The sequence below is a fragment of the Microtus ochrogaster genome, chromosome 6 (assembly GCF_000317375.1).
Source record: "Microtus ochrogaster isolate Prairie Vole_2 chromosome 6, MicOch1.0, whole genome shotgun sequence".
Lineage (NCBI taxonomy): Eukaryota > Metazoa > Chordata > Mammalia > Rodentia > Cricetidae > Microtus > Microtus ochrogaster.
In genome coordinates, this window is record NC_022013.1 from 67,415,764 (window position 1) to 67,427,334 (window position 11,571).

Genomic DNA, 11,571 nt, shown 5'->3' on the forward strand with positions numbered 1-11,571 from the left:
GAGCTGCAAGCCACGAAGGAACCTTAGGTTTCAAGAGCAGCTTTGCCTTCATATGGACTATCAATCATACCCAGCCAAGTCTCTCCCTGTAGAAAGACATGAGGAATAATGGAGGTTATGACCACAGTACTCTTAGTCACATTGGCCCTGCACTCATAGGCTGTTTAGTTAGACAGCTGGGTAAGACAGAGGTGATAAAGATGGAGGTGGACAAGACTGCACATCTCCGCTATTCCAGGCCTTCTACAGATAAGGAAGTAAGGCTGGCCAAAGAGTGACCTCAGGCAAGATCATAGCCTAGGTCTCATGGTTCTCCAAGAGTCGGGTTATCATGGCACCTGTTGCCTTTTATTCTGTTCTAACCATTTCCCTTGGATATGCCCTGTGAGAACTAAATTGCTAGTGATCGTGGCCTAGGGGTAGGAGGGAGACCCCCCCCACACACACACACTGAAGGGCAGAAGTTCTGGATGCTCCCCTGAGGCCTGAGCAGACCCTCCCCATGACGAGCTAGTTCCAGTAGCCGCAACTTGAACAGAGGGAGTCACCGAAAGGCATGGCACCTGCTCCCCCTTCCATGAGCATCACTTATCAATGATGGGAAGTCTGCTCGACATGTGGTGTCTCACAGAATAACCAGAGCAATCCTGGCAGAGGTGTGTGGAGACTCTCCAGCCACACACTGACAGTTTCATGGGCTGGATTTGCTTTGGGAGTTATCCTCTGGTAAGGAAAAGGATCAGGTGGGCAACAGATGAGCCCAATTTTTCATTCCTTTGAACTTGTTAATTACTGTATCAAAAATATCTTAAGCATAGCGATGCTATGAAAATGCATTTTTAAATTGAGACTTTTTTTTAAAAAAATGTATTTTTTATGGGTATGGGTGTTTTGCCTACATGCACCACCTGAATTTCTGGTGCCCACAGAAGCCATAAGAGAGCATTGGATCCCCTAAACTGGAGTTACAGATGGTTGTGAGTCACTGTGTGGGTGCTCAGAATCAAGCCTCGAGCCTTTGTGAGAGCCAGAGCCATCTTCACTGAGAACCACATCGCCAGCTCTGAGTTCATCTTCCTTTAGTGCCCCGCTTAGCTTCCTCATATGTTATGATGTTTGCTTCAGGCACTTTTTAAGAAAGCAATATCCGAGTTAGTACTGAAGTCTCTGTGTTTCCCTGCCCTGGACTCTCTCCTTCCCCCAAAGAATGACTTTTCCTGTATTCATTCATCGTTTGTCACGTGTCTCATTCAGGCTCCTACTCTTGAAGTAGGTTTCCATGAGCTGTGTGTGGCATTCTTTCATTATCTTGCGTATTAAACTGTATATACAGAATTTACCATCCCAAACTCCAAAATCCCAAATCTGAAAATTGTCTTAAGCAACAATAATGACATTATAACAGTCAGAAAATTCATTTGTTTTATGGACAAAAATCATCTTAAAATATTGTTTGTAGTCAGGGGCAGATTTGAGGTATATATGAAAAAAAAATGAAATGAAATTTTTGTTTACATCCATGTCCTAGCCCCACATCTCAGTGTGTATGCCAAATATTATAAAATTCCCAAAGTCTGAAATATGAGCTATTTTGGTGTCAAAGATTTCTATTATGAGAACCTCAGGATGTAGATATACCGATATATGATATGAGTCACTGCATACAATCGTATACTGTGCAGATATACGTACAATTCACTTTTACTCTTCATCCTTTTGAAGTTTGTATGTGTCATTTCTCTTCATTGGGTTTGTTCACCTTAGCCACAGGATTCCACTATAAAATCGCATCTCAACCATTGTCCTGACAATATGTGAAATTGATTATAGCGCTTATCTCATCCTGCTCTCGGGCAAACTGAATCCTGGCCCACCTCTGAAAAGCCTCTCCTAGACTCAAGATCTCCAACCACTTGGCCTCTGCTAACAGTGCTCTGCCCAGAAGCCCTTTGAATAGGGACAGCTATCCCCCATTAAAATGAGGAAAAGTCTGAAATGGAAGAAATCATATCCTACGAGTCCCCATAATTGTCCACTGTGGTATCCCATTCTCAGACCCTGCTGAATGCAGAGAGTTGAACTAATGGCTGTAGTGAGGATCAGAGGCAGCTTTTCCAGGAGGACTCAGTATGCTGGCCCTGGCATGAGCGAGACGGGAGAACGCTATAGTGTGCACACCCAGCCTCACTACTTGCTACTGTCTAGTCCAATTGCTTGGGGCCCAGGGGTATTAAGAGTGTATCAGGTATCAGGCTGTTTCATATTTGCAACCAGTGGGAAGTTAACTCATAAAGCAACACCCTGTAGAAGAACATAGCCTGCTGACCCCACAAACCAGCCCCATGAGCTGCTATGGTGTCCCTCTTTGGAGTCTAGCCAGAACCTTCTTGTCTTCTGTCCTTCCCAATAGGTGACAAAGAATTGATCCAAGAAGTCCTCTTTGATGCTGTGGTGAGCGCTCCTATTGAAGCCTATTGGACCAGCCTGGCCCTCAACAAATCTGAGTAAGTGGCTGTCTGCATCCCCCTTTGTGGACATTTCCGCACAAGCTCCCCCAAACAAAGTTATGGTTTAAGGAACTAAACTGTTTCAGAAGCCTGGTGTTGAAGTTTTCTAATTTCCCCCCGAGCTCCAAACCACAGAGCTAGAACAGAGTAGCGGCATGGGCTTGGATGGCAGGCAGGCTCCGGGGCTTGACGTGGAGTTTCTCTGAGTACTAACATGACATGAAATTCAGTCTGCAGAGGTAGGGTGACACTTCCGACAGAGGGTTGGGAGAAGGCACTTCCTGCCTTGCCACAGCCCTTCCCCCATCACAGGCTGGAGGGGACTTGGGAAGAGGCCAGAGCAGGCCAGGGGAAAGGGATAACTCTTTCAGGGGGGTGTCAGTTACTGCTCTGTGGTTTTGTATGTGAAGTGGAATAGGGGGTGCGGGTGAGGGAAATCAAGAGTAGTTGATGTCAAAAACGAGGGCTAGAAATGTGTTAGCGGCTTATTATTGCTTTCCTATTGGCTCTCCCGAGACCCTCAAGCAGCAAGCGTTCAGTTCTCTAGGTCCATGTTCTCCATTAGTTTCTTCCTTTGCCTTTCTGTCTGGTGTATCTGTTGTTCATTCTTTCCCTGCCACCCATCGAGTGTGTGTGTGTCTACTCTGTGTACTAGCCAGGCAATGGGGAAGCAGGGGTAATCCAGACGGAAGACAGATAATGTCTGCCATCAAGGCTTCTGCGGTATATGGAGCCATTAACACTTGGGATCCCCACAGTGAGCAAACAGGTAGACTGACAAGACCTGGAGTGGAGGGGGGCGATAGCACCAGTCGAGGGCAAGGGGAACTTCGGGAAGTAGCTAGACCTAGAACCACTAGATGAGAAAATACTTTGCATAGTTGAAGCATGAGAGGTTACTGCAGAAATGTGGGGGGCAGGGAGGGGTGGTGTCAGGTGCCGACAGGGTGCTGCAGCAGGCTGGGTAGCTCTGGACCTTGAGGGTCTGAAAAGAGAGTTTGGAATTTCTTTTTTAATTTATTATCATGATGATGGTGGGGGGGGGGTGATGGTGGTGGTAGCTGTAGTAAGGATTGAACCCAGTGTGTGGCACATATGGGGTGGATGTTCTACCAATGAGCTGTATCCCTTTCCTCCAAGATTTTGGATTTTATATTCAGAATATTAGAAAATCATTGAAGGCTTTTAAGAAAGAAATAGGAAAAACGGATTTGCTTTTGTTTCTAAAAAAAAAAAAAAACCTCTCTATTTCTGTATATAAAATAGAGTGTAATGGGAAAGAACAGCAGCCCAGCCTCCGAGATACCCAGGTCTCTGCTGTACATGTCAGGACAGTAGACACGCACAGACAGAGCTTCAGCTGTTGAGATCCTCCACGGCCACCCCAAGCCCTTCTGGTGGTTGTGGTGTGAGCCAAGAGAGGCTGAGGCTCCCACTTGCATTCCCAGTTTGGAATTGAACACTGGGAAGCTAGGGATGGTTTTCAGGACAGACAATACGGAGGGAGGGGCAGGCACTGGCTAGACATGGCCAAAGCCTCTCCAGACAGTGGCGCTGGAGTCTCACCAGAGAAAACTTCAGGTGGACAGTCTAACCTGAGCCTGGGGCTCCATAGAGAGACTGCCATGCCTATCATTCTAGGGGCCAGCCTCTTGTCTGCATAGAGCATACACCCTACGAGCCTGGGAAAGAACCAAAGCTCACCGTAGGCTTTCTTTCTCTCACAAATACATGAGTGTCTCTTTTAGGGTCTTATGAAACTCTAAATTTGGAGCAAGGGTTGCTGACTCATTCCTCACACATGCTACAGATTTCTTAAGTGGTAGCTTGTCCTGCTGTCCACATCTGTAACTGATTGGATAGCCTTCCAATTTGGTATAGGCTATAAACAGAGCCAAATGCATCGTGTTGGTTTTATTCAACCCTCACCCCCAAGCCCCCATCACATATATACTTAAAGGTAGTACTGGCCACCTTGTCTACTGTCAAAGACTAAGAAATCAAGAACCTTATATTGAATAATGGCACAGACAGTGCTTTGGAACAAGTTGCTACTAGCATCTAAGACAGAGAAAGAGCCCGAGAATTACCATTGTACTCTTAATTTGCTTGCTGGGAAAGCTGTGTTTATGGAAGAGGACTTTTCCTTTTCTAAAATAAGAATTACATGCTGAAATCTCCCGAAGATCATGTTCAGACACTAGGTATGCTCTGGAAGATGAGGCACCATTATGCAGAGAGTCCTTTACAAAGGCAGTTGCTGCAGTTTCTACAAATGACACCCTGGGGGTGTGGAAGGAACCGTTGTACTCCTTGCTGCCTTTGTGGCTTTAACTGCGTGCTTGACAGAAGCACACAATGTGAGGAAGGAGTTATATTGGCTCACAGTCTCAGGAGAGCTCAGTTCATGGTCACCCGGCCCCATGTTCTCATGCAGAGCATCCCGGTGGCAAGAGTATGAGGCAGGGCGGAGCTCTTCACTTCACCCTAAATAGGAGAAACGAGGGAGGAAACAGGGACAAGATTCCCCCTAAAGCTCTGCCTTCAGCAATTCCCTTTAACCAGCTACTGACATCCTCCTGAAGTTCCCAGAACTTCCCAAAGAGCACCACCCCCTGAGGACCAAGTCCCCAGCCTGTGAGCATTCTGGGGAATATTTCATAAACATTATCTCACTTATCTCTTTGGGAGTGGTTTTGAGAATGAAGTCTGTGCTCGAATGAAAGCTATAAAGTCTTTTCCATCACCAGCCTTCCACGCTGTAGGCTTCTCCAAAGCTGGTCCAACAGCTCTACTCCTTTCCTTCCACAGGGAAGACCCTACTGACATTTTTTACACCAAAAGTATACTTGGTAGCCTCACAGTAAAAACACATCCTGTGGACATCTTCCTGTCTCTCCTCTGAGTCTCAGGCTGCTTTCTCCAGGCTTCTACCAAGAACCTTGAGATGAGCAGTGTTTATGGCTGCAAGTACATATCCCCCCTCATTCTGTATTTGTCGGCAGGGGCTTGCTACATCTTTCCTCAAAGTCTCTGTTCCTGTAGGTTGTGTCAGGGGTAGGCGTGGTCTGTCCTTGGCGCATGCGTGTATGTGTACATGTGTGCCTGTGTGAGTTCTCCTGGTGACTTTTAAAGTTCAGATTTCAAAGCAGCCGTTTGTCAAACATCCTGTGAGTCTTGAAATGTAAAAGCCATTATCTGCTTACTGTCTAGAAGCACTCCCTGACGTCTGCTGTTCTGTTTCAGGAATTCTGACAAGGGTGTCGAGGTTGCCTTCCTCGGCACTCGTACAGGCCTCTCAAGAATCAACCTGTTCGTGGGGGCCGAACAGCTCACCAATCAGTAAGTAGGAGGGTTCCTCTGCAGGGCCCAGTGAAACCCCTCAAAGCAGAGATTCAAAGGGGGCTCATTTCATTTCTTGAGGTTCAGGCCACCCAGTGCCTGTTGAGAGCCTTCCTCTCTCTCCTTCTGTTGGGGCCCCAGTGCACACGTTCACCTGTCAGCTGGCCCTTCCACAACCCTTTGTTTCTCCAAGTCACTGTCTGCTAAGTCATTTAGGACTCAACTTGAGAGACAATGCAGCTGCTGTGTGTGGAACAGCTGGAGGCAGGGTTGTGCTGGGTTCCTGACTCACCGTTAGGGCACTCAGATATCCTGAAGCTCTTCCCAGGAATTACTACCAGGGCCTCAGGTCTGCTCCTGATCTGTTTGTTTCAATAAACCTCTGAGCCTCCATGCACAGCCAGAGAGGACCCAGGGCCTCTCACCCAGAGGTGGGCTCTCTGAAGGTACTAGGATTGACGTCATGGAATAGGAACCAACAGTTGCTGAATCTAGCCCTCAGCTTCTTATTCGGTCATGCTTAGTCCCAATACATCAGGAGCTTCCAGCCCTTAGACATCAGATGGTTGTTTTACCTGCATGGGTCCATGGTCTGAATCTTCCCTGAGTTAATTAATACTTTCTCTCAATCTCTCTTCTTTGATAGGAGGTCATTGTTAGGTCAGGAACAAATGGAACCTAAGATTCAGCAAAGTTGGAGGATGTGTTTAATGATTAGCCGAGTTCAGAGGTCCCCGGCAAACCTTGGACACCAGACCTCTAGGGACAGTGGTGAATCCACATAGTGGTCATGAGTTTGAGAGGAGCTCCAAAGGGAGATGCCCCTTGAGGTCCTGTTCAGCAGTGTTTCTTCCTGTTGGTTAGTACCCTGGTACCAGTCAAGCCTGGCACATAGTAGATAGGTCAGTTTTTATGTGTTTGGTGAGATTGGCGTTGGGTTCCTTTTCAAGGTCTTTCTCTTTACTAGAAGCTCACATATATAATTTTGGAATTAAGTTTTCATTGAAGCTTGGCTTTTTAAAGCTCTCCTTAGCTGTTTATCCTCAAACAATGCCTTTCCTAGAAAGTAGGTAACCAGAAAGGATGAGAAGTATTGAGCTTCACGTTGCTTTCTCTAGAAAAGATCCAGAGAGTGAGCAAAAAGACTGTATTTTTTCTAGTGCTAACATTAAAACAAGAGAGCAATAATAGTAACAGGTTTTCCCCTGGGCCTATGGCCTACCTAGTCTCAGGTTACCTCAATAACTGTGTTGGGTATAGGTTCCATCCCATGGAATAGACCATAGAGCCAAGAAAAAGTGGTTGCTCACTCCCCTAACATTTGTGCCATTATTGCACCAGTGGGCATATCTTATAGGCAGGCCTTAATTATAGCTTGCAGGATTCATAGCTGTGTGAGATTAATGATTGCCTTTCCTTCTGGTAGCACTTATAGCGCCTTCTAGCCCCATGAAGGCTAGCCAATAGGAGTGAAACTTCCACTTGAGTACCAGCCATATTTCTTCATGTTCTATGTGATAAAAGCTATATGGTGTCTTTAGAAATAGGGTCTTATCATCAGCTGTGGAGAATAACCAATAGTACTGGCAATATTGTGTCATGTATAACAGAGTCTATGGGACCCCTTTAATCAATGACTCAAAAAGATATGGAGTAGAAGTGGGCACAAAGACATACCATCTTGCCAAGAAACTTTTCATTCACAATAGCTACTGAGAGAGAATCAGTTTTCTTCAATGGAGTGGCACCAGCCACATCAAGCATACTACAGAATAGACTGCGTGCTCAGGAGTAATTGGCCAATACAAACCAGACTCATGATTTTAGTGCCATTTTTCTCTTCTTTTTCTTTTTAAGAGAGAAAGAACATGAAGTTGTATGCATAAGGAGAGGGTAGGATCTGGAAGAAGTTGGGGGCAGGAAAGGATATGATAAAAGTATGATGTATGAAATTATCAAAGAATAAATAATTTTTCCCATATATACAAATAAGCAAACAAGCAAATAGCAACAATAAAACGAAGCACCTTGTAAATCTGGTAGCCTCGTTAGGTAGACATGATAGACAGCAGACTCCCACTTGAGAGTAACAGGCTGCATATACTCGTGGGCCTCTTTTCTGCTCACCTGGACAGCACGGGTTATAGTCACCTTTGGTCATTGTGATGATCAGATCCCTGCAACCTAAGTAGTCATCCCTGCCTCAGTGAGTGCCAAATCCACGGCATTACTTGAAGGCGAAGGCGTAAGTCAAAAACAATCCCACACCAGTTTAGAATTATGACTAATAGAATGGTTATTTATTTAAAGGGGAAAAAACTTACAGATCACCGTCCCAGACAACAGCCCTCTGCACAATCAGGAAGGGAGTCTAGTCTCCAGAAGTGGAGCAGGAAGTAAGAGAGAGAGAGAAGGGAAGTGGCCTCTTTTTTAAAGGGAGAGAGACCACACCCCAATGGGCTGGTATCTCAGCAGCTATCGGCTGGAGGAGCGGAAGGACCTCCCGCAACAATTACTGAGACCTACAATGGATGCCCATTGGCAGACTGGGTATTTTGAGAGAGATGAGGGAAATTTTTATCGTTTTTCAAAAGAAAAAAAAACAGTTCATGGGTAGATTTCTGGAAAGGAGTGTTGTTGGTGAGGGCTAGTAAGCAAAAGTAAGCAGCTCTACCAAAGCTATAGCAAGTTAGCTGTGGCAAGTCCTGGGGGCACCACAATTTTGTGACAATATTAGCACAATGGGTCATTTACAAAGGAAGATAGTCACCCCTATCACTGAAGGAATCAGGAAATTGGGGAAATACTTTAAAGAAAGAAAACTGTTTCAAATTCTTGCTGAGCTTTTATCTCTACATGGGATAACATTTGTCCTCTGTATTAAACATGTGTGGAGCGCCTGCTGGATGCTGAGACCTGAGGACGCTGAGGGGAACAATGTTTCTGTCTTTACAGAAAACTGAGACCTGGTAATGTGGTTGCAGGGACACCAGTTTCAGAATTGGGAACCAGAAGGTGGCCTCTTGTGCCAAGGGTTTTCTTTTAACAGAGTGGTATATACATCTTCAGTGAGAATCAAAAAAAAAAAAAAATCTTGACCAGTCACATCCTAAAACTAAAGATTGATTTTATGAATTGAATGTTAAAGTTCATGAAACCACCAATTCAGAACCTAGTAAGGACATAATTTTCTCCTTGATCCATGGACTGAAAATGAAGGCATTACAGATCCAAGTGATGGCCATTTCCATACTTAGACTTTTTTCCTGAATGGTCACTCTTCCTGAAAGATACTTGCAGACAGTGCAGGTATCTCCCTATCAGCAGAAAGTGCCCAGAGGCTATAGAGTAACAGTGGTCTCTGGAGGAAGGTCAGGTCAACAGATACTCATTTGGACTTCAGAACAGGAGTCTCTTTCTCCTAGGAGAAAGGCCCCAAGACTCTTAGTGGGAATCTGAAACTAGATAATTCCAAACTCTGTATATTGTCTTTCCTCTGCATTCACACCTATGAAAAAATTAATTTTAGACCAAGAACATAGTAGGCAATTGTAACAATATAGTATAATAGAAGTTATATGAATGTCAGTTATTTCTCTTAAAATATTACATTATTTGCTCTTTTTTGGGTGTTCTGAGATAAGATGATTTACTGCTGTGTGCTGTGGGTTGAATAGTATAGGCCTTGGAACATGGGTTGTGGCCACTTTAACATAAGCACTGTCGTCACAAGCATCTTGAATCACAGGTAAATGTGAAATGACTAAAGGGTTGGTAATGTATGCAGCATAGATATGTTAGGCCAAAGAGTGCTCATGTCCTTGCTGGGATGAAATGACACTCTAAGGATTTTCATCAAAGAGGCAGATAATTTTAAACTCACAAGTTAATTTTTTAGAATTCCCACATATATTTTTTTTCAACCATGGTTGACTGCCAGTCTCTAATACACAGAAAGCAAAGCTGTAGGTAAAGAGGAATGTCTTGATTTCCTTTCCAACTGCTATGGGGAAAACAGCTAAAGCAAGAAATGAGTTCTTTGCCTTACAGTTCCGGGTTATAGTCGATCATGGCAGGGCAGTCATGGTAAGAACTTGAGAGAATGTTCACATTACTTCACAGTCAAGAGCAGAGAGAACAACAGGTTAATGAATCCACACAAACACTAAGCTTACCTTCCTCATTTTATGGAGTCTAGGATTCTCCCACGCAGTGAGTGGTTCCTCCTACAATTAAGATGGCTCTTCCCATATCAGCTGACATAGTCAAGACAATCGCTCACAGACATTCTCAGAGGCCAACCTTCATCTCGACAGTCACTCACAGTTCTGCCCAGAGCTTGCCTATGAGGCATTGAGTTGACAAGGAACACTAGCTATCATGATGACTACATATTTAAGGCTCTTTAGAGAGATGTAAAACACTGAGAAAAATATTGTCCACAGGGCTTTGGGGAAAGAGATATGACAATGTGTAAATTAGACCCAGGAAAAAAGCAGGCTATGTGACCAAGGGGCTCAGAGACTTGAGTGAGACAAGAGCTTATGTGTGTCATGTGTTTAGATTCACGTGGGATGGAGACAATTTTTTTGAGACAATTTTTGAAGTGTATTTTGTGGTGCATTTGGAACTTTGTAAACAACAAATTCATCATGTACAAACATAGACACACACACAAACACACACTGATAGGTTGTGGAAGTGACAGATACAGACATTACAAATTGACTCTTTCTGTAAATAGATGCACAGATTTTTTAAAAATTAACTTGTACTCCATAAGCTCTACATATAAGGCATCTACTAAAAAATCTTTAATAAGAAAAGTGATTTTGACTTTGAGAAGATGCAGTGGGAAAGAGAATGTGTATCAGTTGTGTTCTCCATAGAAAAAATGCCATGGGCAAGGGACAGGTAGGCCAGGAAAGAAGAGGGGGCCATGAGGTCCTGGGAGCCATTCTGTGTGTCAAGAGAGAAGAAACATAGACAAAGAAGAACCTGGAGGTCCTAAAAGGGGGCCTCTTTTGCCTCCCTTACACCTGTCCCAGTCATTTCCCTAAAGTAGTGGAAATACATTCTCAGAATCTGACTGCTGGACTCTACAAAGAAGTTTTTGAGTGAAGTGTTGACTGGTGCCACCACTGGACTGAGGAGGGCAGGTTGGACTTCTCAGAACCAACCCTGGTCCCTCCTGACAAAGGCTCTTGGATCTACTGTGTGCATCTTGACCTTGAGTGGTATCATCCTCTTCTCGTCCATTTTCAGAGACTTCCTGAAGGCTGGAGACAAAGAAAACATCTTCAATGCAGATCACTTCCCTCTTTGGTACCGACGAGCTGCTGAACAGCTTCCGGGGAGCTTCGTGTACTCCATCCCATTCAGCACAGGTGGGGCAGGTCTTTCTGTTTCACTCTGCTGGCCTGGTCATTGTGGGGGTTTTCCTGAATCCTGAGAGGAGTCAATTTCAGTCTTCAGAGCTAATGCAGAACATTGGGTCAAGTCTGAACAAGTTACTTGTTCCACTCAAGTGACAGCCTCCAATGTGGTAGAGGTGTGTCTCAACCAAGTGGTGCGTAGGGCATTTTAAGAAGCAAGGTTGACATTTTGCATCCTATAGAATTTGAGGTCAAACTTCTCAGTCAATTTGTTTTCAATATTCATGTATAGAAGGTTCAGGCATCCTTTGCTAGAAACTTCTGTGATTTATACCCTCAGACATATA

The 11,571-nt window shown here is 44.6% G+C and overlaps 1 protein-coding gene across 2 annotated transcripts in view; it reads left to right on the forward strand.

Moving 5' to 3' along the window:
• Window positions 1–11,571, forward strand: part of Cacna2d3 (calcium voltage-gated channel auxiliary subunit alpha2delta 3) — an 833,716-nt gene that overhangs the window by 672,993 nt on the left and 149,152 nt on the right. For both annotated transcript variants that reach the window (XM_005348768.3, XM_005348769.3), the window contains 3 exons: window positions 2,411–2,504; window positions 5,754–5,849; window positions 11,115–11,236. In XM_005348768.3, the coding sequence (XP_005348825.1) occupies window positions 2,411–2,504; window positions 5,754–5,849; window positions 11,115–11,236 (312 nt within the window). The remainder of the gene's footprint in view (window positions 1–2,410; window positions 2,505–5,753; window positions 5,850–11,114; window positions 11,237–11,571) is intronic.